We start from the raw sequence: 25275 nt of genomic DNA, 5'->3' as shown, positions 1-25275 counted from the left end.
CTTTATTTGTTGTCTTCTTGTTTCTCATAAAATGACGCTTTAAAAAAATCTTGTCTTTTTTTTTTACTGCTGTTTTTCCATTTTTACTGTTTTCAACTTTCCTCATGTGAATTTTCTTCTCATAATTATGACTTTAATGCCATAATTGTTATTGATTGTTATGTTTGTTCCTAGGTCTACAAACGGTCATATCCATTTGTCCATGAATTAAGTGGTAGATGATTTGTGTGCTTTGTTCCCGGGAAGGATGCTCGTGTTTCACGCAGCATCCTTTGTTCCGCAGCAGCGGTTCCATGCTGGAGCGATGACAAAAGAATTCTATTTAGGGACGAGTCGTGTTCCCCTGGCATCTTGAGGATACCTATGATTAATCACCACCCCCAATGAGCTCCTAATATGGCCAGGAGACCCCGTCCCTGATAAGAGTCTTACCCCCTGATTTCTATATTGCTCTCTGCCATCCAGTGCCCCCCCCCCCCCCTCCACAACCCAACCCAACTCAGACACAATAGCATTCCTGGGTCTTAGAGCATCCTCCATATAGGGCAGAGGGGCTTCCTTTATAAAGGGAACTGATAGTGAAAGCCACAATAGGTCACCATTCTATCTCAAGGTAAGGCGCGAGTCCCAGAGCATCCCTTTAAGTACTTTGAAGGTTTCATGGTGTACTTCCCCTACGCAGGACCCCAGCACCTCAGTCTCCTCTGTAGGGATTAGTAAGGTATGAACGCGACACGGCAAGTTTCACATTCCTGTTGGGAAGTTGATGCTAAACACATGTTTGTGTTCATCTTTCTGAAGCAAGCGTAACGTGAAAAAATGGGTGACGCCGCCATGAAAGAGTTTGGGTTAGCGGCCCCGTACCTGAGGAAATCAGACCGGGAGCGTCTGGAGGCTCAGACTCGTCCGTTTGACATGAAGAAGGAATGTTTCGTCCCTGACACGGATGAGGAGTACGTGAAGGCATCCATCGTCAGCCGGGAGGGCGACAAAGTCACCGCTCAGACCCAGAAGGGGAAGGTCAGTAATCTGACAAGTCGGCTTAGGAACGTCAGTCCGGATTCTTTAAGTCTGTGTGGAATACAAACACATCATTTGAAGCTTAATGAAGCTTAGTGTTTCAGTGTTGACATGAAGCCAGCATCAAGGAATTTGTGCTCAGTAGCAAATAGAAAACGTGGTGACGTAATTGATTAACAAAGTTCAAAACGGACCAATTGATTAGTAGAACTCCAACATGCTGTATCTGGATGCATTATGGGCCTGCAATGCAAAGCACAGCAGCCTATATTCTATTATATATTCCTGCAAAACAAAAAAAACTGTGCAAAGAACCCCAAAAAGTGTTACATCACTGGAAAAACAGAAAAATGGAGGAAGAACCCCAACATGTGATAGCTGGACTTATCATGGGCCTGCAAATCCCAATCTATTATTCCTCATGTTCAGTATTTATTATTACTATATCATATTCTGCTGTAACTGTAAAACTCTTGATGGTAGGTATAGTTAAAATTCTGCATAACAGAAACAAAGTTGAAAATGGAAGAAAATGGAAGAAGAACCCCAACACAACCGATAGCCAGCTGAACTGGGCCTGCAAATCCCATTCTATTATTCCTAATGCTTGATAGTTATTAGTACTATACCATATTGTGCTGTAACTGGAAAGCTCTTGGTGGTATAGGTAGGTAAAAATTCAGTGTAACCATGGCAACGTAACTGACAAACAAAGTTGAAAATGGAAGAACACCAACACGTGATCGCAGGACTTATCATGGGCCTGCAAATCCCATTTTATTATCCCTCATGCTTAGTATTTATTATTACTATACCATATTCTGCTGCAACTGTAAAGCTCTTGATGGTAGGTGAGTAAAATTCTGTGTAACCATGGTGACGTAACAGACAAAGTTGAAAATGCAAGAAGAACACCAACACACGTGATCGCAGGACTTATCATGGGCCTGCAAATCCCATTTTATTAACCCTCATGCTTAGTATTTATTATTACTATACCATATTCTGCTGCAACTGTAAAGCCCTTGATGGTAGGTAAGTAAAAATTATGTGTAACCATGGCAATGTAACTGACAAACAAATTTGCTGGACTTTTTAAGGGCCTGCAACACCCAGTCTACAGTCACACCTCATTGACTGCATTTCATGTATAGAATATAGTAATATTTCCTCAAAAGGTACTCCGAGTGGCCAAAGATGATGTTTTGTGTCTACAGACGGTGACGGTGAAGGAGTGCGACGTCCACCCTCAGAACCCGCCAAAGTTTGATAAAATTGAAGACATGGCCATGTTCACCTTCCTCCATGAGCCCGCCGTGCTCTTCAACCTGAAAGAACGTTACGCAGCGTGGATGATCTACGTGAGGCCGCACCTTTGCTGTCTTGTGCTGAGCCAGTCGCAGCAAAGGGTGTATCCATGGTAACCCTGTGTTGTGCCTGACAGACGTACTCTGGGCTGTTCTGTGTCACGGTCAACCCCTACAAGTGGCTGCCGGTCTACAACCAGGAGGTGGTGGTGGCCTACAGGGGGAAGAAGAGGAGTGAAGCTCCTCCTCACATCTTCTCCATCTCTGACAACGCCTACCAGTACATGCTAACTGGTAAGTGGAATTAAACCCACATGGAACCGCAGCATCCAGTCCAAGCACTTAAATGCTTTTTCTTTCTCTTCCAGACAGAGAGAATCAGTCAATTCTCATCACGTGAGTTCTTGCAAATGACTACTCGTTTATGAATTAATTAATTTAGTTGACTATGAATTAATCATGATTAGTCATCAATTTGCCGTTGTTCTTCACAAAACAGAAAGATAAATGACAGGAGATGATTCCAGTAATCCCTTGCCACTTCATGTTACACTCTATCACGGCTTTTCAAAAATATACTCATGAATAAATACTCAATATTATATGACAATACTAAATATTGTGGTTTAGTACACCCTATTAGTAGTAAAAATATGCATATTTAAGCAAATTTTATAAATTTTTCACCAAAAGTTTCCTCTTGTGGGAGTAATAAAGATTAAGATTAAGATTAAGATATGCCTTTATTCGTCCCTCAGTGGGGAAATTTGTATTGCACAGCAGCAAGAGTACAGAATCAGTTAAGCAGTACAAAATACACAATATAGAAAAATAAACAATATAACGACTCAAGTATTAACAAAAATCAACAGTTTTTCCCAGAGTTATATACAATACAGTATGTAGATAATATGAGACGAGATGATATATATGACCAGTCTATACACTGAGATCTTGCTAGTGAGTTAATATGAGGCATTATAGAAATACTTCACATAGAACTTAATATATTGCATTTAGAGCCTTAATATTGCACATGGAGGTTGATCAGATATTGCACAGTGAATGGGGTCTGGAGTAACTATACTGAATGTAAAAAGCAAAGTATTACACAGTATTATTGGGAGCAGTGCTGGTTGTACAGCCTGACAGCTGCAGGAAGAAAAGACCTGCGATATCGCTCCTTCACACACTTGGGGTGAAGCAGTCTATCGCTGAAGGAGCTTTCAAGTGCTGTCAAGGTGTCCTGCAGGGGGTGGGAGTTGTTCTCCAACATGGATGATAGCTTAGCCAACATCCTCCTCTCTCCCACCACCTCCACTGGGTCAAGGGGGCAACCCAGTGCAGAGCTGGCCTTCCTGATGATCTTATCCAGTCTCTTCCTATCCGCAGCCGAAATGCTGCTGCCCCAGCAGACCACTCCCTAAAGGCATATTGTATCTTAAACAACACATTTTTCAGCATCAAACTGGTAAAATGAAATCAAATATATATATAAAATATATATATATATATATATATATATATATATATATATATATATTTAGTGCTTGCTAAATACAAGGATGAAGAGTCTTGAACCAGTCATGATGCGCTATACATATCACATTTCACTATACAGTGAAGAAAATAAGTATTTGAACACCCTGCTATTTTGCTATTTCTCCCACTTAGAAATCATGGAGGGGTCTGAAATTTTCATCGTAGGTGCATGTCCACTGTGAGAGAGATAAACTAAAAAGAAAAATCCAGAAATCACAATGCATGATTTTTTAACAATTTATTTGTGTGATACAGCTGCAAATAAGTATTTGAACACCTGTGTATCATCTAGAATTCTGACCCTGAAAGACCTGTTAGTCTGCCCATTAGAAGTCCACCTGCACTCCATGTATCATCCTGAATCAGATGCACCTGTTTGAGGTCGTTAGCTGCATAAAGACACCTGTCCACCCCATACAATCAGTAAGACTTTAACTTGTAACATGGCAAAGACCAAAGAGCTGTCCAAAGACACCAGAGACAAAATTGTACACCTCCACAAGGCTGGAAAGGGCTACGGAGCAATTACCAAGCAGCTTGGTGAAAAAAGGTCCACTGTTGGAGCTATCATTAGAAAATGGAAGAAGCTAAACATGACGGTCAATCTCAATCGGAGTGGAGCCCCATGCAAGATATCACCTCGTGGGGTCTCAATGATTCTAAGAAAGGTGAGGAATCAGCCCAGAACTACACGACAGGACTTGGTCAATGACCTGAAAAGAGCTGGGACCACCGTTTCCAAGGTTACTGTAGGTAATACACTAAGACGTCATGATGTGAAATCATGCATGGCACGAAAGGTTCCCCTGCTTAAACCAGCACATGTCAAGGCCCGTCTTAAGTTTGCATATGACCATTTGGATGATACAGAGGAGTCATGGGAGAAAGTTTTATGGTCAGATGAGACCAAAATAGAACTTTTTGGTCATAATTCCAATAAGCGTGTTTGGAGGAAGAAGAATGAAGAGTACAATCCGAAGAACACCATCCCTACTGTGAAGCATGGGGGTGGTAGCATCATGCTTTGGGGGTGTTTTTCTGCACATGGGACAGGACGAGTGCACTGCATTAAAGAGAGGATGACTGGGGCCGTGTATTGTGAGATTTTGGGGAACAACCTCCTTCCCTCTGTCAGAGCATTGAAGATGGGTCGTGGCTGGGTCTTCCAACACGACAACGACCCGAAGCACACAGCCAGGAAAACCAAGGAGTGGCTCCGTAAGAAGCATATCAAGGTTCTAGCATGGCCCAGCCAGTCTCCAGACCTGAACCCAATCGAAAATCTTTGGAGGGAGCTCAAACTCCGTGTTTCTCAGCGACAGCCCAGAAACCTGACTGATCTAGAGAAGATCTGTGTGGAGGAGTGGGCCAAGATCCCTCCTGCAGTGTGTGCAAACCTGGTGAAAAACTACAGGAAACGTTTGACCTCTGTAATAGCAAACAAAGGCTACTGTACCAAATATTAACATTCATTTTCTCAGGTGTTCAAATACTTATTTGCAGCTGTATCACACAAATAAATTGTTAAAAAATCATGCATTGTGATTTCTGGATTTTTCTTTTTAGTTTATCTCTCTCACAGTGGACATGCACCTACGATGAAAATTTCAGACCCCTCCATGATTTCTAAGTGGGAGAAATAGCAAAATAGCAGGGTGTTCAAATACTTATTTTCTTCACTGTATTTACAGTTACTATGGTACCAATAATGTCATTGTATAGTCATATCAACTTGTACTTCGGTACGTGACAAAAGAAAAACAAAACAACAAACCCCCCCCCTCCGTAAACCATTACCATTACCGAAATGACATCAGTTTTCCCCATAATATTAGATATTAAATGTAAGTAGTATATTCATAGAACTTTTTTTCTCTGATTTTTTTTTTACTTTATTCTCATAAAATTAGCTAATTTCTGCATTGAAGCTGTTTTTTTTTAATTTCCAACAATTTCAACTTTTTTCTTGTCAATTTCTTATCATAAATTTGATTTTAGCCCATAATATTTTGACTTTATTATTGTTATTATTATTATTTACTCTTTCCACAACCTAATTTTCCAATTACAACTTTATTCATTGTTTGTCATATTATAACTTTAATAAAACTAAAGTTTTCCCTCAAATTAAGTTAGTTATGCTGCTAAAATTCAAAGATGCTGCCTACACCGGTCACTAGGTGTCGCTGCAAGCACCAGGCTGGATTGGCCGAATGAGGCACAATAATCCCTAAAACTCAACTCTGAACCACGGATATCACTTCCTGTATGTAGAATCAAAAACCAGACTTGATTTTGTTTCCGTAGTGGAGAATCCGGTGCTGGGAAGACGGTCAACACCAAAAGAGTCATCCAGTATTTTGCCAGCATTGCAGCGGGCAGTGGAAAGAAAGATACTGGCTCTGAGAAAAAGGTTTCTAATGTGATTTGAAATCTGCTATTCATTTGCTGGATGGCAAAAGTCACGCTGCTGTACTTTCAGGGTACCCTGGAGGATCAAATCATCCAGGCTAATCCGGCCCTGGAGGCCTTTGGCAACGCCAAGACCATCAGGAACGACAACTCTTCCAGATTTGTGAGCTGAGCGTATCTGTTCGCATGGCTTACGAAAAAAGTGCACATTTACATGTGGGGGGTGTTTATTTCACCAGGGCAAATTCATCCGAATCCACTTTGCAGCCAGTGGGAAGCTAGCGTCGGCTGATATCGAGACATGTACGTACTGCTGATTTGGATTTTATGTTGCATCACCAACTGATAAACGTATTGTATTTGTTTTCCAGATCTGCTGGAGAAATCCCGTGTCACCTTTCAGCTGAAGGCCGAGAGAGACTATCACATCTTCTATCAGATTCTGTCACAGAGAAAACCTGAGCTTTTAGGTCGCTTTAAATGACGATGAAGGGCTTGTGGTGCGTGAAATAAAGATTTAACGAGTTGTTTTGCCTTTCAGAGATGCTGCTCATCACTAACAACCCCTACGACTACGCCTTCATCTCCCAAGGAGAAACAACGGTGGCCTCCATTAATGACTCTGAAGAGCTGATGGCCACCGATGTGAGTAGGAACGCTCGCTCCGATTTGGATGGACTTTCATAGCCAGACTAACACTTTGAAAGGGGGACACTCGGTGGTACAGTTGGTCATGAATTATTTGTTACCGTGTATCCCAATTAGACTATACTGGGACCATATTACGAATCGCGACGCCCTTAAAATGTATATGGTAATGGTTTAATTTCATTTGAACATGCATCAGATTACAATTGAGTGCATCCCATAATCAGTTCACAGTTCCACATGTCCAAAAGGAGTAGGAAGAAGCAAAGCTTATTAAATCCTACCCCTCCATCTGGTACTTTTACAATCAGTAACTGTTACATTTGTTCACTTCCTGCATTCCTAATATAGTGTAAGTTTTTTATTTGTATTTATTTATGTATTTATTTATATATAAATTTAAAAAAAGGGAAAAAAATTATATGTATATATATATATTTATTTTATTTTTTGTCACGTACCGAAATACGAGGTGATATGACCATACAATGACATAATGACATCTTATATCAGCTCTCTCTTCCCCCTGCAAACCCTCCTGCGTTCCCAAGTTCCCAAGTGTAAATGTACAGGTACTCACTTTCACCCTGCCGAGCGCTTATCAAATGCACTTCTGCCCCCTTGTGGCCGTTTTTATGGCTTAAAACTGCGCTGAGGTGAAATCCATTCATGGAGAGGTGTGTCATCATCACAGCTTAAAAGATGTACACATATGTTGTTAAGATCAGGCTTATAAAAACTAATTATGTTGCATACATTCATATTCTGCTCCTAACATTAGTTTTGACCTCAAATTTCTTGTACATTTTTTCCTCATATTGATATGACTTTATTCCCAGAATATTTAGACTGCAATATTTTTTTCCCGACTGAATTTTTCAAAAATTGCACGTATTTCTCCCTTTAAGATGGCAAATTTCTGCTATTTTTTTCTCCCCAAATGACTTTACTTTGTAAATTTTGTCTTTATTCTACCAGTAAAATTACTGGTGTGTACCCCATTTTTGCTGTTTTGATTTTTGCTCTTTTTGCTTGTTGAATTTAATTTTTTCCAATTCACAAGGGGGTAATGTTTACACCAACAAGACAAAAAAAGCTACACAAGCTGAAGTCTCATTAAAAAAAAAAACTTCATGGATACAATATAAACATACCTGTTTATACACATCTTTTTTCTCGGGGTGCATTCACGGGCATTACTTACAGTCACATAAATTATTTATATATATTTTTATATACTATAAGTCGTTCAAAAATGTGGTAGCGCCAAAAGATGTATTATAATAATAACCCTTCATTGACCTCAGGATGCCTTCGATGTGCTGGGCTTCACCCAAGAGGAGAAGAACGGCATTTACAAGCTGACAGGCGCCATCATGCACTATGGTAACATGAAGTTCAAGAACAAGCAGCGTGAGGAGCAAGCCGAGGCTGATGGCACCGAAGGTGAGGAGCGATCCCACAACACGTGTCCAACAAACGAAAGCAAAAGCATTTGAGAGTTGCTTCTGTTTGTCTTCTCTCAGATGCTGATAAAGTTGCTTACCTGATGGGCATGAACTCTGCTGACCTCATCAAAGGTCTCTGTCATCCCAGAGTTAAAGTGGGCAATGAATGGGTCACCAAGGGACAAAATGTCCAGCAGGTAAATGAGACTCCATGTACTTTGTTCTCGCGTTTCCATTTAGGCTAACTTTGCAACACATGAGAAGCCTGGTTGCACACTACCCTGGCTCGCAACCACATGTCTGGATGGATTTGATCAATACACTAATCCCTCATTTAGTAGGATTCCTGATTTACTATCAATGGAATGCCCTATAGACATGAAATATCACCTTACGCTCCTATTACCCAATATAGTAGACATAATAAGAAGAAATAAGACCTATAGTATAAGACAGAAAACCTGTTTATAACCTTGTAAATGCACTCTATAACATGATCAGAGCTCTTTAGACATGAAATAACACCCCTATAGTCACCTTTACACTCCTATTACCCAATATAGTAAACATAAGAAGAGAAAATAAGACATATAAGATATAGAACACCTGTTTACTACATTCTAAATGCACTCTTTAACATGATTAGGAGTCCCCTACACATGAAATAACACCCCTATAGTCACCTTTACACTCCTATTACCCAATATAGTAGACGCAATGACAGAAAATAAGACGTAGAAAACCTGTTTACCACCTTCTAAATGCACTGTTTAACATGATTAGAGCCCCCTAGACATGAAATAACACCCCTATTGTCACATTTACACTCCTCCTACCCAATATAGTACACATAATAAGAGAAAATAAGTCATAGATAACCTGTTTAATACCTTCTAACTGCACTGTTTAACATTAATAGAGCCCTCTAGACATGAAATAACATCCCTATAGTCACATTTACACTCCTACTACCCAATATAATAGACATAATAAGAGAAAATAAGACATAGGAAACCTGTTTAATCCCTTCTAACTGCACTGTTTAACATTAATAGAGCCCTCTAGACATGAAATAACACCCCTATAGTCATATGTACACTCCTATTACCCAATATAGTAGACACAATAATAGAAAAGTAGACATACAAGACATTGAAAGTCACTTTTTGATATTATTAGAGCTCTCTTGGCGTGAAATAACAACCCATAATTCCTTTTACACTGATATTACCAATATACTAGACCAGGGGTCGGCAACCTTTATTATGAAAAGAGCCATTTCACCCCCTTGCTCACTAAAGAAAAATAGCCTGGAGCCGCAAAACATAGTATGTTTAAAACAAAATTGGAGGGAATTTGGGGCTATCAAAGTAGTTCAGATAAGAAAAAAAACAAGTTGGAGTACTCTTGCTAGTATTATATTAAATATAAACTTACATAAATATATGTGTAAATTACTGTAAACTTACCTGATACCTGAAGTTCCAATGCCGCTGTTTTATATGATCTCTAATTTATTTTTTAGAATTGTCAAATAGCTTTGGGAAAGTATGAAAAGTATTTATAAAGTATTTTCCTTAATGTTTACCTGTGAGAGAGAACTGAATAGCATCCTGTCTGCTCATCCTTGTACTCATCCAATCACCAGTCAGAACTCAGTCAGGATGCATTCATGGACTCACACAAAGTTGGATTTTTTAAAACTCATTACAAAGACATGCTTTTTCCCCACTGTGGTGTTAAAAAATATTCAAGCATTGCAAAGGGAGCCACAACAAAGAGGCTGAAGAGCCACATGCGGCTCTGGAGCCGCGGGTTGCTGACCCCTGTACTAGACATAATAAGAAAAAATAAGACAACCTTATGAATATGCTTTGTAATGTTATTAGAGCCCTCTGGACATGAAATAGCACCCACAGAGTCACCTTTTCACTTCTATTGGCTAATACAGTAAATGTAAAAGAGAAAATAATAAAACCTGTATAATACATTGTAAATACAGTTTTATACTTTTAGAGCCCTCTAGACATGAAATAGAACCCCCCTTTCCATCACTACGGGGGCTGACAGTACTACTGTAGTAGCGTGTAAAGCCAAATATATTTCTACACAAGAAAGGGTATTTACGTAGATCAGTGAGCATGATGTGTTTTCCAGGTGTACTATGCGGTTGGTGCATTGTCTAAGGCTGTTTATGAGAAGATGTTCCTGTGGATGGTGGTCCGGATCAACCAGTCACTGGACACCAAGCAGCCTCGCCAGTACTTCATTGGCGTACTGGACATCGCTGGGTTTGAGATCTTTGATGTGAGATCGGAGGATTTGTGAGCCAACACGATACGTGAAGGTCAACCTGCTGGCTAACTTAGTCTGCTTTGTTTTCCAGTTCAACACCTTTGAGCAGCTGTGCATCAACTTCACCAATGAAAAGCTGCAACAGTTTTTCAACCATCACATGTTTGTGCTGGAGCAGGAAGAGTACAAGAAAGAGGGCATTGAGTGGACTTTCATAGATTTTGGTATGGACTTGCAGGCGTGTATTGACCTGATTGAAAAGGTGAGAAGGTCTTTTGCGAGAGGCTATCATTGAATTCCAATAACTCATATGTTGTTCTCCTCAGCCCATGGGTATCATGTCCATCCTTGAAGAGGAGTGCATGTTCCCCAAAGCCAGTGATGCCACCTTCAAAGCTAAGCTCTACGACAACCACCTGGGGAAATCCAGCAACTTCCAGAAGCCCAGAATTGTCAAAGGGAAACCGGAGGCCCATTTTGCCCTGATGCACTACGCCGGAACCGTTGACTACAACATCAACAACTGGCTGGTGAAGAACAAGGACCCTCTGAACGAGACTGTGGTTGGTCTTTACCAGAAGTCTACGCTGAAATTATTGGCGCTCCTCTTTGCTAATTACGCTGGGGCTGACTCGGGTAAGCATAAACCGTATGCTCACATTGAGAGAGGCCAGTTGTTTGCCAAACACTACTCTTGCTTTCCAGCTGAAGGTGGGAAAGGGAAAGGAGGAACGAAGAAGAAGGGTTCATCTTTCCAGACTGTGTCAGCCTTGCATAGGGTCAGTACAGACACATGTTAGGAATGGAATATTTTCTACCATGTTTTGGATAAAAACTGGATATTAATATTTGTGCTTGTTCATAACAGAGAGATAAAAGTCAACCACAAGACCTTTCACATGCAACACTCATTAAGAATCACCTTATTTCTTCTCTCCGCCAGCGCTAACAGGAATTTAGCACCCCCGTTGTTACATAATTTAAAGCATTGTTTGCATCCTGTCATCTTCTTTTCAGGAGAACCTGAACAAGCTGATGACCAACCTGAGGTCCACTCACCCCCACTTTGTACGCTGCATCATCCCCAACGAGACCAAGACTCCCGGGGCCATGGAGAACCCTCTGGTGATGCACCAGCTGCGTTGTAACGGCGTGCTGGAAGGCATCAGGATCTGCAGGAAGGGCTTCCCCAACCGGATCCTCTACGGAGATTTTAAACAGAGGTACCACAGTCAAATAACGTTTAATAAAGTTGGATTTATTATGAATATCATCTGTTAATTTCCAGATATCGCATCCTGAATCCTGCTGCTATCCCAGAGGGTCAGTTTATTGACAGTAAGAAGGGGGCAGAAAAACTCCTCGGGTCTTTGGATATCGACCATAACCAATACAAGTTTGGACATACAAAGGTAAGACACCCATTAAAAGGGAAGTAGACACAGTTGATGCACAGAAGCTAAACGGATGATGACGACACAACTCATCTGATTAATATGCATCCATCATTTTAGGGTTCATGGAAGAATAACATCATGCTTACATGATATGGTCTTAAAGGAGAAGTGCACTTTATTTTGGCCATCATCTCTTTCTCTTTTCTGGGCGTTGTACAGACAACACGTAATGGGACACACCTTTCCACCTGTTAAAAGAGTTCCAAAAAGTTCCAACAAGGTTTTCTGGTTTTCTATGAGCATGTAGTAACGGGTATATTCATGATAACACGTTGTACTTGTATGTAGTATTTTGGGAACTTCCTTCCAAAAACCTGAAAGGTTGACCATTGGATCCTGTCGTTGTGTTCTTGGGGCAAGAAATTTGGCCCACCTTGCCCCCAGTGCCCCCATGGTGGTGTATGAATGTTTCGTGTTGGTCGGCAAAGCCAAAGGTCACCAATGTCAAACTCAGGCCCGGGGGCCAAATCTGGCCGCGCTGCAATCTCATAAGTTCAAGATCAGCACACAACCTAAAGTAGGCTTTGAGTTTTGGCCCCCGTGTGCAATTGAGACCCCTTCCATAGGTGCCAATTGGGAGTCCTGTTTAGGTCATTCTACCTCAGGGCAGCTGTGACCACGGATGTAGATCATCACCATGATTTCAAAGTGAAGCACTTTGGGTACCTTGTACATATAAAATCTAATCCATGATTTCCTGTCCAATTTGTCTCAAGGTGTTCTTCAAGGCTGGTCTTCTCGGGCAACTTGAGGAGATGAGGGATGACCGCTTGTCACTCATAATCACTGGAATCCAGGCTCGATCACGAGGTCTCCTGGCACGAGTGGAATTCCAGAAGATTGTTGAAAGGAGGTAATGTTTTCAGTACTGAGAAACTGCTCAGACACATGGAGTTGGAGGAAGGGGGGCGGGGGGGGGGGGTCCACTCTTTTATTCAACACGGTCTCCCGTACAGTAGTTACTGAGGAAGGCACTAAGGCACCTCCACCTACCAAAGGTAATTACTGAGGAACTAATGAGGAACTAGCACTGTTTTGGAATCATCTGCAGTCTTTATATGAGACTTCAACACACATCTTTTTCTTTTCCTACGTGTTCTAAAGATATAAAAACAGCCAAAAAGAGACATCTCAGAATGCACGTAATGTCATTCTAGCGTCTCGCGTAAGGATTGTGGATGATGGGCTTTGTTTGTGGCTTTCTGCTTTTTCCTGATGGGCAAAATTCCAAAAAAGTGCACCTTTCCCTTAAGGAATTTGGCAAAATATGAAACAGCTGCTAAACAACCTCAGGTCAAGCTGACCTAGTCTCGAGTGCAATTGGAGTTCATAGAAAGATTAATTGTATAATGAATCGCCAAATCTAAAAAAAAAATCTTATATATATATATTATATATCTATATATATCGTATATCTTTCGCTATAAGAAGACAGTAAACACACAAATAATTGCCATCCATCCACTTCCCTCCACTTATCCGGGTCCGGATCGCGGCGGCAGCAATCTCAGTAAGAAAGCCCAGATTTCCCAGTCTCACAAAGCATTCCCAGGCCGGCTGTGAGACATGATCCCGCCAGCGTGTCCTAGGTCTGCCCTGATGCCTTCTCCCGGCTTGGCATGCCCGGAATACACCACCAGGGAGGTGTCTGTGAGGCGTCCCAACCAGATGCCCAAGCCACCCAAACTGGCTCCTCTCGATGTGAAGGAGCAGCGCCTCTAGTCTGACCTCCCCAGCCACCTTACTGAGGAAACTCATGACCTGTGACCTCTGACTCTCTTGGTCATGACCCATAGCTCATGACCATAGGTGAGGTTGGGAACATCGGTGGGGGGGTAAATTCAGAGCTCAGCCTTCTAGATACTTGAACTACTTCACCTGGGAGCTCACTCCCGACCCGTGGGTTCAATCCACCCTTTCCCGAATGAGAACCATGGCCTCGGATTAGGAGGTGCTAGGTCTCATCCCTGAAGCACCACACTCAGATGCAAAGCGCCCTAGTAAACGCTGAAGGTCACAGCCTGATGAGACCATCAGGACCACATTGTCTGCAAATAGGAGATGTGAGATCCGAAGGCCCCCGAACTGGACATCCTCGACCCCTTGGCTGTCCCTAGACATTCTGTTGACATGGTGTTGTTCAAATTGTTTCTTTAGTCCAATGAATGACTTTGCCGATGAATGGTCATTCAGAGGAAATTGACTGTGGGTGGGAAATCGTGTTGGGCAGCAATGAAGGACATAACCGAATATAGTTCATATTATTCCGAACAAGCTGCCACCATGATTTCACACCATGGCTAATCTTTGACAGGGATGCATTATTGGTAATCCAGTGGAACATCCGTGCCTTCATGGGGGTCAAGAACTGGCCTTGGATGAAGCTGTTCTTCAAGATCAAACCTCTCCTGAGGTCGGCTGAAGCGGAGAAGGAGATGGCCAACATGAAGGAAGAATTCCTGAAGTTGAAAGAAGCTTATGCAAAGTCAGAGTCACGCAGGAAGGAACTGGAGGAGAAAATGGTTTCTCTTCTGCAGGAGAAGAATGACCTGCAGCTCCAAGTTCAGGCTGTAAGTGTTGTGGCATCAGTGTTCCTCATTATATGGTTATATAAAGATATGTGTACTTTGTCATCCAAATTAGGAGCAGGACAATCTTGCTGATGCAGAGGAACGGTGCGAGGGCTTGATCAAACACAAAATCCAGATGGAAGCAAAAGCCAAAGAGTTGTCTGAAAGACTGGAGGACGAGGAAGAGATTAATGCTGAATTAACTGCAAAGAAGAGGAAGCTAGAGGACGAGTGCTCTGAGCTAAAGAAGGATATAGATGACCTGGAGTTAACGCTTGCTAAAGTGGAGAAAGAGAAGCATGCCACCGAGAACAAGGTAGGACTACCGCTTGATAATAATCTTCAAAGAAAGAATGACCTGATCCTATACACTTTGTCACAACGATATCCAGGTGAAGAACCTGGTTGAGGAAATGGCAGCTTTGGATGAAATCATCGCCAAGCTGACCAAGGAGAAGAAAGCCTTACAGGAAGCTCATCAGCAAACCCTGGATGATCTCCAGAGTGAAGAAGACAAAGTCAACACTCTGACCAAGGCCAAGTCTAAACTGGAGCAGCAAGTGGATGACGTATGTGTTCCAGTCATATTTGTGTTGGGAAAAAGCAGTACTCCAGATACCTTGGAGCTAAAGGTTTGACCTCAACTGCTTTTGTCTAGCTTGAAGGGTCTCTTGAACAAGAGAAGAAGGTTCGAATGGATCTTGAGAGAGCTAAGAGGAAGCTGGAGGGAGACTTAAAGATGACCCAGGAGAGCTTAATGGACGTGGAGAACGACAAGCAACAACTTGAGGAGCAGCTGAAAAAGTAAACACAAGAGCCATCATTCTCTACAGGATATGGTTGAGGAACTAACTAAATATGATATTTTTGTTATGTCCGTGTTTTCTAATCACAGAAAAGACTTTGAACTAAACCAGCTCAATAATAAAATAGAGGATGAGCAAGCAATAGCAATTCAGCTTCAAAAGAAACTGAAAGAGCTTCAGGTAAGAAACGGCTCCTGAAATTTGTACTCGACAGCGACTGACTAGTCGTTTCCGACTAGGCTCGTATCGAGGAGCTGGAGGAAGAGCTGGAGGCCGAGCGAGCCGCTCGAGCCAAGGTGGAGAAGCAGAGAGCAGACCTGGCCAGAGAGCTGGAGGAGATCAGCGAGAGGCTGGAGGAAGCCGGCGGAGCGACGTCCGCCCAGATCGAGATGAACAAGAAGCGGGAGGCCGAGTTCCAGAAGCTGCGCAGGGACCTGGAAGAGGCCACTCTGCAGCATGAAGCCACCGCAGCCACGCTGAGGAAGAAACAAGCTGATAGTGTTGCCGACCTGGGGGAGCAGATTGACAACCTGCAGAGAGTCAAGCAAAAACTGGAAAAGGAGAAGAGCGAACTCAGGCTGGAACTGGATGATGTGGTTTCCAACATGGAACATGTTGTGAAAACAAAGGTTGGTTTAACTTTTTTGGATCTGTAAAAGAGGGTGGAGTGGTGTCACTGGGTCGGGGGTTGAGATCCTTCCCCAAGTGGAGGAGTTCAAGCACCTTAGGTTCTTGTTCATGATCGATAGGCAGTTCGGTGCAGTGATGCATACTCTGCATCCGACTCCTTTGATACAATGACTGTAGATGTGGTGCTCATCTTCCTGTCGACCTCAAGCTCTAGCCTTCCCTCACTCGTGAACAAGACCCCCAAGAAAGTAGAACTCCTCCACCTGGGGCAAGACCTGCGGGTGCAATCCCCAATAAAATTGGCACTGCAATCTTTAGTTCTATCTAGTCTCGATGACTTGAATCGATGATGAATTTGGTCCAGTGCTGCAAAGCAAGATTTAGATCAACTCCAGTTCACACAGAACAGGGGGCACGCCTCTCCGCTGCCCTGGGAAGAGTAGTGTGGAGTGGATGCATACCGCATTGTCCTGGGTAAAAGTTGACCAAAGGCTGGCATGTAGCCTGGTGACATTTTTGTTTGATATCTGGCAAATTGGGAAACCTAACAATTTGTTATTACATCTAAAACCCATCAATACTCGACATGACTATGAAACCAGGTTTGCTTCAGGTGTTCACTTTACTCTGCCATTGCCAAGAACTACTGCATTAAAGAGGACTACAATGTACAGAGCAGTAACATATTGGAATAAGGTTCCACTACATTAAACCATGAGAAATAACAAAGCAAGATTAAAAAATAAATTAGGAGAAGCAGTATTTAGCAGGGAAGTCAGCTTTTAGTTTTTTTATTCTGAAATTCTGAGTGTATAAATTGGAAATAATTTGGAATTGGAATAATTTTAGTTCTGGTTCTGGTTGGCTTCAATAATTTCAAGGGCTGTATTCCATTACATCTCAGATAATTTTTGTTTAGATTTAGTTATATTTAATTGTAATGTTTTTATTGTATTATGTTTGAAATTTAATTTTTTTGACCCCATGAAGAATAGTCTTCACTGCAGTGAGGACTAATGGGGATCTGTAATAAACAATAAACAATAAATCCACACTTGACCCACCCAAAATCCCTCTTGGATTTCGGAGATGCTGGAAACTGTTCCAGTAAATACCGAATATCACAGCTCGATTAAGCCATCATGGCCACATCGTCTGCGAATAGCAGAGATGATTATTCTGTGGAGGGGTTGAGTGCCCGAGTGATCCTAGGAGCTATGTTGCGGGGACATGTGCGCCTGGTCGGGTTTTCCAAGGCAACCAGATGGTAGGTGATGGGCCAGACTAAGAGTGATTCGGAAGACTCTATGAACAAGAACAAAACCAGAACCTCCAGGGCCTCACCCTGGAGCCAGGCCAGGGGGAGGAGCTTGCACACAAGTGCCTAGTGGTTTGGGCTTCAGCCCAAAGAACCTACATGGTTTCTTTCCCCCTCTGTAGACCACCACCTGCGGGGCAAACAATGTGAATTGGGTGGCGAGTGGTTGAGAGCGGGGCCTAGGCAACCCGGTCTTCTGTAGTTCAATGTGGTTATTTTGGGACTAAAAGATATCTCCCCATTGCAGACCAATCTTGAGAAGACATGCAGAACTCTGGAAGACCAGATGAATGAATACAAGACCAAGTTTGAAGAAGCTCAGCGCTGCATCAACGACTTCAACATGCAGAAAGCAAAGCTTCAGACTGAAAACGGTACGTCTTGTGTGGTGTCGCTTCAAAATGGAAGCCATTCAACACTGTGTTCAGACGTTAATAAAACATTCTGTCAAAATGCCAGGTGAGCTCTCAAGACAACTTGAAGAGAAGGATTCCCTGGTGTCTCAACTTACGAGAGGGAAAATGTCCTACACTCAACAAATTGAAGACCTCAAGCGACAACTGGAGGAAGAGACCAAAGTAAGTCAAAGTAGTACGTAGTCTTTTTGCAATTAGATGGGAAAGATCGCATGGTGGAAGAGTGGTTGCCTCCCAACTTGAAGGTAGCTGGTTCAATCGTCAGTCGACTGTGACCATGTCAAAGTATCCTCGTGCACGAAACCGAACCCCCAGAAAGGTTGAGTGAGTGATGTCCTTTCAGCATGAATATTCATTTTTCCTGACAGGCCAAGAGTGCTCTGGCCCATGCCGTTCAGTCGTCTCGCCACGACTGTGACCTGCTCAGGGAGCAGTACGAGGAGGAGCAGGAGGCCAAGGCTGAGCTGCAGCGTGGCATGTCCAAGGCCAACTCCGAGGTGGCGCAGTGGAGAACTAAGTACGAAACTGATGCCATCCAGAGGACTGAAGAACTGGAGGAGGCCAAGTAAGAGTCCGACAATTCACCATGACTGACTGAGACAGTACGCCTTTGGCAAATCAGCTTTTTGTTTGGATTATGTTCCTACTAAAATGTAAGACGAACAAAAAGTTTGTTTGTCGAATGACTAAGCAGCCGGTCGTTGAACACGTATGAACCTTTTCGGAAAGCTTCATTCCATTAAATGGTTTAACTGCTGATTTCCAAAGGAAGAAGCTGGCTCAGCGTCTGCAGGATGCCGAGGAGGCGGTGGAAGCGGTGAATGCTAAATGCTCCTCTCTGGAGAAGACCAAACATAGACTGCAGAATGAGATTGAAGATCTCATGGTGGACGTGGAGAGGTCAAACGCTGCTGCTGCTGCTCTGGACAAGAAGCAAAGGAACTTTGACAAGGTGTTTATTGAATACTACTAAAACTACTAAGACCTTTAAAAGGGGAAAAACCATTCAGGTCTGGATAGGTTTTGATAGGTAAAGCATCTGCAAACGCTGCGAATGATGAAGACAATAATCACCACATCTTAGTGCTCGATCATTTGTCACATGCGCCCTCATTGTGCCTTTTCCCCCATGACAGGTCTTGTCTGAGTGGAAACAGAAGTATGAGGAGTCTCAGTGTGAGTTGGAGGGATCCCAGAAGGAAGCCAGAGCTCTGAGCACTGAGCTCTTTAAGTTGAAGAACTCCTACGAAGAGTCTCTGGATCATTTGGAGACCATGAAAAGAGAGAACAAGAACTTACAAGGTGTGCATCAGTTTTTGATGAAGTGATAAAATTGTGTTAAATTGGCTATCATGGGTTTGGTGTTCCTACAGAGGAAATTTCTGACCTCACTGAGCAACTTGGCGAGAGTGGAAAGAGTATTCACGAACTGGAGAAATTAAGGAAACAACTGGATCAGGAGAAGAGTGAGATCCAGTCTGCTCTTGAGGAAGCCGAGGTGAGGGGCTTTTATTGGTCTGGTAGAACATCAACTGCAAAGCGTCGCCGCTTATCCTTGTATCTACCAGGCTTCCCTGGAGCATGAGGAGGGAAAGATCCTCAGAGCCCAGCTTGAGTTCAACCAGATTAAAGCCGACATTGAACGAAAACTTGCTGAGAAGGACGAGGAGATGGAGCAGTGCAAGAGGAACCTGCAGAGGACTATCGACACCCTGCAGACCTCACTTGAAGCAGAGTGCCGAAGCAGGAACGAGGCCCTTCGCTTGAAGAAGAAGATGGAGGGAGACCTCAACGAGATGGAGATCCAGCTAAGTCAGGCCAACAGGCAGGCGGCCGAGGCTCAGAAACAACTCAAGTCTGTTCATGCGCATCTGAAGGTAAGCTGGTGAGAAGATGCTTTCCTTCCAGATCAGACTCACAGTTCATGTCGTCCTGTGAAGGATTGCCAGATCCAGCTGGATGAGTCTCTTCGTGCCAACGACGATCTCAAAGAGAACATCGCCATCGTGGAGAGACGCAACAACCTCATTCAGGCTGAGCTGGAAGAGCTGAGGGCTGCTCTCGAGCAAACGGAGAGAAGTCGCAAACTTGCCGAGCAAGAGTTGCTGGATGTTAGCGAGAGGGTGCAGCTACTGCACTCACAGGTGAGACTCTTGTCAACTTTCTGCCACGACACACCTTTAATTGCTCTCTGACATCTCCAGAACACCGGTCTGATCAACCAAAAGAAGAAGCTCGAGGTTGATGCAGCCCAGCTTCAGACCGAAGTGGAAGAAGCAGTCCAGGAGTGCAGGAACGCTGAAGAGAAGGCCAAGAAGGCCATCACCGACGCTGCCATGATGGCAGAAGAGCTGAAGAAAGAGCAGGACACCAGTGCTCACCTGGAGCGCATGAAGAAGAACATGGAGCAAACCATCAAAGACCTGCAGCATCGTCTGGATGAAGCTGAACAAATTGCCATGAAGGGCGGCAAGAAGCAGGTGCAGAAGCTGGAGGCCAGGGTAAGTTGGGTTAATGGTTTCTATGGGAGCAGAAGGACATTGTAGTGGTTCAGGTGGTAGAGTGGTCACCTGATTTCATCACGATACTGAATCCATTCATTCATTCATTTTCTCTGCTACATTTCAAACAAACTACGATATGTCTTGTTTCACCTTCAGGTTCGAGAGCTTGAAAATGAGGTGGAGTCCGAGCAGAAGAAGAGCAGCGAAGCAATCAAGGGAATCCGTAAATATGAGAGGCGCATCAAAGAACTCACGTATCAGGTGTGTTTACCAGATAATACCCAAAACCTAGGAACACCAAGACTTCATTGGTGAATCTTGCTTCTTCATATCTGAAATGAAGATGCTAAGAAATATTTTCAAATTGGGTGTCTCGCCTTTTCAATGCCAGACTGAGGAAGATCGCAAGAACGTGGTGCGTCTCCAGGATCTGGTTGACAAGCTGCAGCTGAAAGTCAAAGCCTACAAGAGATCTGCTGAAGAGGCTGTAAGTATTGGGTGGTTTTTTGGGCTTGTTTGTGGTCGTCCCAGTGGGTCAGTCGTCGCTTGCTCTTAGTCGACGGACTACCAGAAAACTGTCTCTCTACCAGGCCCCTCTACCAGATAGTGATAATGGGAGTTTGCCCAACCGGTCTACACGTGCTTTGTGGACTTGGAAAAGGCATTCGATCGCCTCCCTTGCGGCACCCTTTGGGGATACGGGATTATGGGATCGGTGGTACTACCACGTTCCATTTGGTCCTTTGATCCAAACGGAGCAGGACCTTGGTTCGCACTGCCTGCCTCTTTCTGGTCAACGTTGGCCTCCGCCAAGGCTGCCCTTTGCGTGTCTTCTTGAGCAGGGCGACCTTGGGGGCACTAAGATCTCAAAGTGCCCACCTCCCTTGACATCATCAACCAGCTCCTCCCTTGTCATTTTAATGCTGCTCCCTCGCCTTTCTCACAATCATCCTGACCCCCCCCCCCCTTTTACCCAAGAGTAAAGTACTTATTTCCCTGACTGTATACAATAAAAGCTTCAAATATATGATAAAAGACGATAATGCACTCATCACCATGACAACACCTCCACTAGTGTAGTTTACCTACCAGAATTCTGAGACAGCTCAGATCTTTCGGGTAATAGGTCTTCAGCCACAGCCCATAATAATCTGTGGCAAAGCAACATATTCACAATTGGATATTCCAAATGGAGAAGGTCCACCCAGCGGGGGTGATGTCCGTCTCATAACGGGCTGAAACATTACCGCTCTACCAGTCCCAACCATGGCTGGGAATGGAAGCCATGCCGTAAAGGGTACATTGTGTTAAGTTCTTCCATAAAGTATATGAAGACTATCATATACAGTATATTTTGACGTATTTATTTGTTGATTCTTGCAGGAGGAGCAGGCCAATACTCACCTGAGCAAGTTCCGTAAACTCCAGCATGAGCTGGATGAGGCGGAAGAGAGAGCTGACATTGCCGAATCTCAGGTCAACAAGATGCGTGCTAAAAGCCGTGACGTTGGCTCCAAGGTAACGAGTGCTAAACACGTTTGTCATGTTACACGCTTACACTACAATAACGGCAACATTTACATGTCGGTACTGCAAAGTATAGTAAATGAAGCACACATAGCACATCTCTCTTAGCCCTTTTCCAAGTCTCTGTAGCTGGGTTAGCGCCATTAGCGCTTCCATCTCACGTTCCCCATGACCACAGACGGTAAACATGGCTGATACTGTCTTTATCCAGCAACCTTTATACCATCTTTTCCGCTGTTCACTCTCACTGTGCAGCCTCTCCTCCTTCATATCTCTGCGGGGATCTACAGTTGCTCTGCATAGCGAAGCTAACTGCTGCTCCCGAGTGTAAACAATGGAGCAAGCGGCAAGCTACAAACGTAACAAGCTGCACAGTTGCTTCAGAGATTGGATCAGTATGGCACAAAAAAACAATAAGAAAGTAATAAATAAAGCATTATTAAACATTAAAAACGCAGTAGAAGACACAGAGCTGCCTTAGCTAGCTTGTAGTCAGGCGCCGCCATTTTGAAACATGACACATCCGCATCAAATCCAGTTCGGGGATAAGAACAATAAAAGCAGCGCCAAGATAGCACCTAGCAAGACAAAGTGAAACATCCGTCACACAAACTAAACCATCACTCTGAGTGATGCGAATCTGCTCTCCCTAAAACATCTCACTATTGTGCCATTACAGAAAGGACTGGAGGAGGAGTGAGCCATGCGAGACGTTTGGGATGATCTCTACCATCTTTCTCCCAACTGTCGTCAACATTTCTGTGGAATAAAGCAAACGTGCAATAACACGTGTGTGCATTGTTGTTGTCTATATCATGCCAATATGCTACACCAGCCACAGGGTTTGATATTTGATATAACCACCTTGTTTTTATTTGGGGGCTGCTAAAGTTAAATTCACATTTTTTTGATGTGCGATTAACATGCGCACATCATGTTTGAACCTCGGCCCACAGCAGTGAATGTGGGGCCTCATGCGGAACAGTTATTTGTATTTACAGTGGCTGTGAGTTGAGTTGTTTTGGAGAAGTGAGGTACTGTAGCACTGCCTCTATTTTTTATTGTCATTTAGACAGTGGTAAAAGTAATGGTAATGGTTTAATTTCATTTGAACATGCATCAGATTACAATTGAGTTCATCACATAATCAGTTCACAGTTCCACATGTCCAAAAGGAGTAGGAAGAAGCAAAGCTTATTAAATCCTACCCCTCCATCTGGTACTTTTACAATCAGTAACTGTTACATTTGTTCACTTTCTGCTTTCCTAATATAAAGTATTTTTTTAAATCCTTTTATTTTTATTTTTATTTTTATTAGCATTAGCAATGCACAAGCTAGTCAGCAGGAAAAGGCTAAAAATACAGTCTCTGTGCAGATCTGTGCAGTGTGGGACAAGATTATGTGATGCATTCAGGGACCATCCAATCTGCAGTAATTAAGTCAATAAAGTCAAACTACGAGGAGAAGATGTACAAGATAATAACAAGAAAATTACATTTACAGGTTGAACTAGTTGGGGGGGGGGGAAACTACACCAGAAACGGAAACACCTGTGATGTTACGAGAATAAAGTCAAAATATTAATAGGAAAAAGTAGTATGCGAACAAAAAAAAAAAGAAACTCATTTTAGCAACTCTGCTGAGTGGGAATATTAAAGAAAAAAATGTAAAAAATTTGTAATATGATGAGAAACAAACCAACCGAATAAAATAATGCTGTCATGTTTGGAAGTCATAATATTGGTCATAATATTATAGGAATAAGTCAAACTATTTCCAAAAAACAATTGCCAAGATGATTTAAGTAGAAAGTAATAATGGTGAAGTATGCCACTTCTTAGTCCATCTTTCCAAAACATCCAAGTGGCAAAAACGAATTTAGCAAGGAGACCGCTTTGTTGGTCTGAAGTTATTTGACCACACCAAGATCACTGAGATGGAGGAAAGGGAAGACCTAATCAGGTATGTTCCTTCAGTGTAATGCAGCTGTCAGCCCTCATCCATCACCAGGCCTGTCAGCGGCTGCCCTTCTCCATCAGGAAGAAACAATCCAGACAAGAATTTCACAGGGTTATCTTTGTCGCCAAGGCCAAAGGAAAGGGAACAATGCCGCGACAACACAATGAGACAAAGGCAGCGGCGCTCACGTGGATCAACGCCCTTAGCCTCGACCTTAGCCCTCACTGGACAACAGTCGCTACCTTCCAGGTCCCACTAGTGCTCCACAAATACTTTGCGGCCACTTTTGATGAGTGTTCCAACATTTGGAGGGGATTATGGGATGACACATACACATACACACATACAATGGTTACTGATGAACCAACGACGAAAGCACATCGATGTAGAGTAGTTACACAGGAACTAATGAATAACCAACACCTAATGCACATCCATTTTGAGTAGTTACTGAGGAACTAATGGCTAAGGCACATCAATATGGAATAGTTACTGAGGAACTAATGACAAACTAATGACTAAGGCACATACGTTTAGAGTAGTTACTGATATACAAATGACTAAGGCACATACGAAGAGTAGTTAATGATGAACCAATGATAAAGGCACATCAATTTAGAGTCGCTACCGAGGAAATGAATAACCAATACCTAAAGCACATATATTTTGAGTAGTTACTGAGGAACTAATAACTAAAGCAGATACATTTAGAGTAATTACTGAGGAACCAATGAAGAAGTAATTACTAAGACACATGCATTTAGAGTAGTTACCGAGGAACTAATGGCTTAGGCATATATATTTATAGTTAGTGAGGAACTCATGACTAAAACAGATGCATTTAGAGTAGTTACTTAGGAACCAATGAAGAAGTAATTACTAAAGTGCATACATTTAGAGTAGTTACCAAGGAACTAATGGCTTAGGTATATACATTTAGAGTAGTTACTGGGGAACTAATGACTAAAGTTGATACATTTAGAGTAGTTACTGAGGAACCATTGAATAAGATTTCAAGTAGTTACCGAGGAACTAATGACTTAGGTATAAACAAATAGAGTAGTTACTGAGGAACTAATGACTTAGGTATATACATTTAGAGTAGTTCCCAAGGAACTAATGACTTAGGTATATATACATTTAGAGTAGTTACTAAGGAACTAATGACTTAGGCACATACATTTAGAGTAGTTACTGAGTAGTTAAACGAATGAAGAATGAATGCCTGTGTTCTACTGCTGATATTTAAAAGAGGTAAAAAAAGGTGCAAACAAAGGGTTTTTTTTTCGATGAAAGACGGAACTCTAATCTTTCTTTGGTTGGCCCATGTTTATAAAGCCATAGGATAGAATATTCTGTGTGCATTGAAAGATCAGTCAAATGGTCTAAAATGGCTGATGTTGAACGGACTACA

General features: G+C 42.7%; 1 protein-coding gene and 1 long non-coding RNA gene across 3 annotated transcripts in view; one reads left to right on the top strand and one right to left on the bottom strand.

Moving 5' to 3' along the window:
- Nucleotides 1–25275, bottom strand: part of LOC131109408 (uncharacterized) — a 41882-nt gene that overhangs the window by 1560 nt on the left and 15047 nt on the right. The window contains exon 3 of the long non-coding RNA XR_009120742.1: nt 865–1071. This is a non-coding gene — a long non-coding RNA (uncharacterized LOC131109408). The remainder of the gene's footprint in view (nt 1–864; nt 1072–25275) is intronic.
- Nucleotides 597–22688, top strand: LOC131109396 (myosin-7). 2 transcript variants are annotated; one of them, XM_058061350.1, is made up of 39 exons: nt 597–613; nt 683–721; nt 802–1020; nt 2238–2381; nt 2465–2621; nt 2696–2723; nt 6177–6282; nt 6352–6444; nt 6521–6584; nt 6653–6751; nt 6823–6926; nt 8237–8375; nt 8456–8574; nt 10535–10684; nt 10764–10934; nt 10999–11308; nt 11378–11451; nt 11690–11895; nt 11961–12084; nt 12846–12982; nt 14444–14699; nt 14773–15015; nt 15092–15268; nt 15358–15503; nt 15595–15685; nt 15745–16134; nt 17701–17827; nt 17913–18031; nt 18238–18434; nt 18638–18821; nt 19006–19171; nt 19243–19367; nt 19438–19746; nt 19810–20013; nt 20074–20370; nt 20530–20634; nt 20765–20860; nt 21757–21891; nt 22580–22688. In XM_058061350.1, exons 3-39 carry the CDS (start codon nt 820–822, stop codon nt 22598–22600), a joined length of 5814 nt encoding a protein of 1937 aa, XP_057917333.1. In that variant the 5' UTR covers nt 597–613; nt 683–721; nt 802–819; the 3' UTR covers nt 22601–22688. The 2 variants fall into 2 exon arrangements, with proteins under 2 accessions (XP_057917333.1, XP_057917332.1); XM_058061349.1 differs by having other exon boundaries at nt 10999–11451.

The sequence above is a fragment of the Doryrhamphus excisus genome, chromosome 22, assembly GCF_030265055.1.
Source record: "Doryrhamphus excisus isolate RoL2022-K1 chromosome 22, RoL_Dexc_1.0, whole genome shotgun sequence".
NCBI lineage: Eukaryota > Metazoa > Chordata > Actinopteri > Syngnathiformes > Syngnathidae > Doryrhamphus > Doryrhamphus excisus.
This window is presented reverse-complemented; position numbering and strand designations above follow the sequence as displayed.

Excerpts from the sequence above, each read along its gene's own strand:
- LOC131109396 (XM_058061349.1), top strand. The coding sequence starts at position 820 with ATGGGTGACGCCGCCATGAAAGAGTTTGGGTTAGCGGCCCCGTACCTG. Across the intron at positions 12,983-14,443 it reads CAGAAGATTGTTGAAAGGAG|GGATGCATTATTGGTAATCC; the intron begins GTAATGTTTTCA and ends AATCTTTGACAG. Across the intron at positions 20,635-20,764 it reads TCAAAGAACTCACGTATCAG|ACTGAGGAAGATCGCAAGAA; the intron begins GTGTGTTTACCA and ends TTTCAATGCCAG.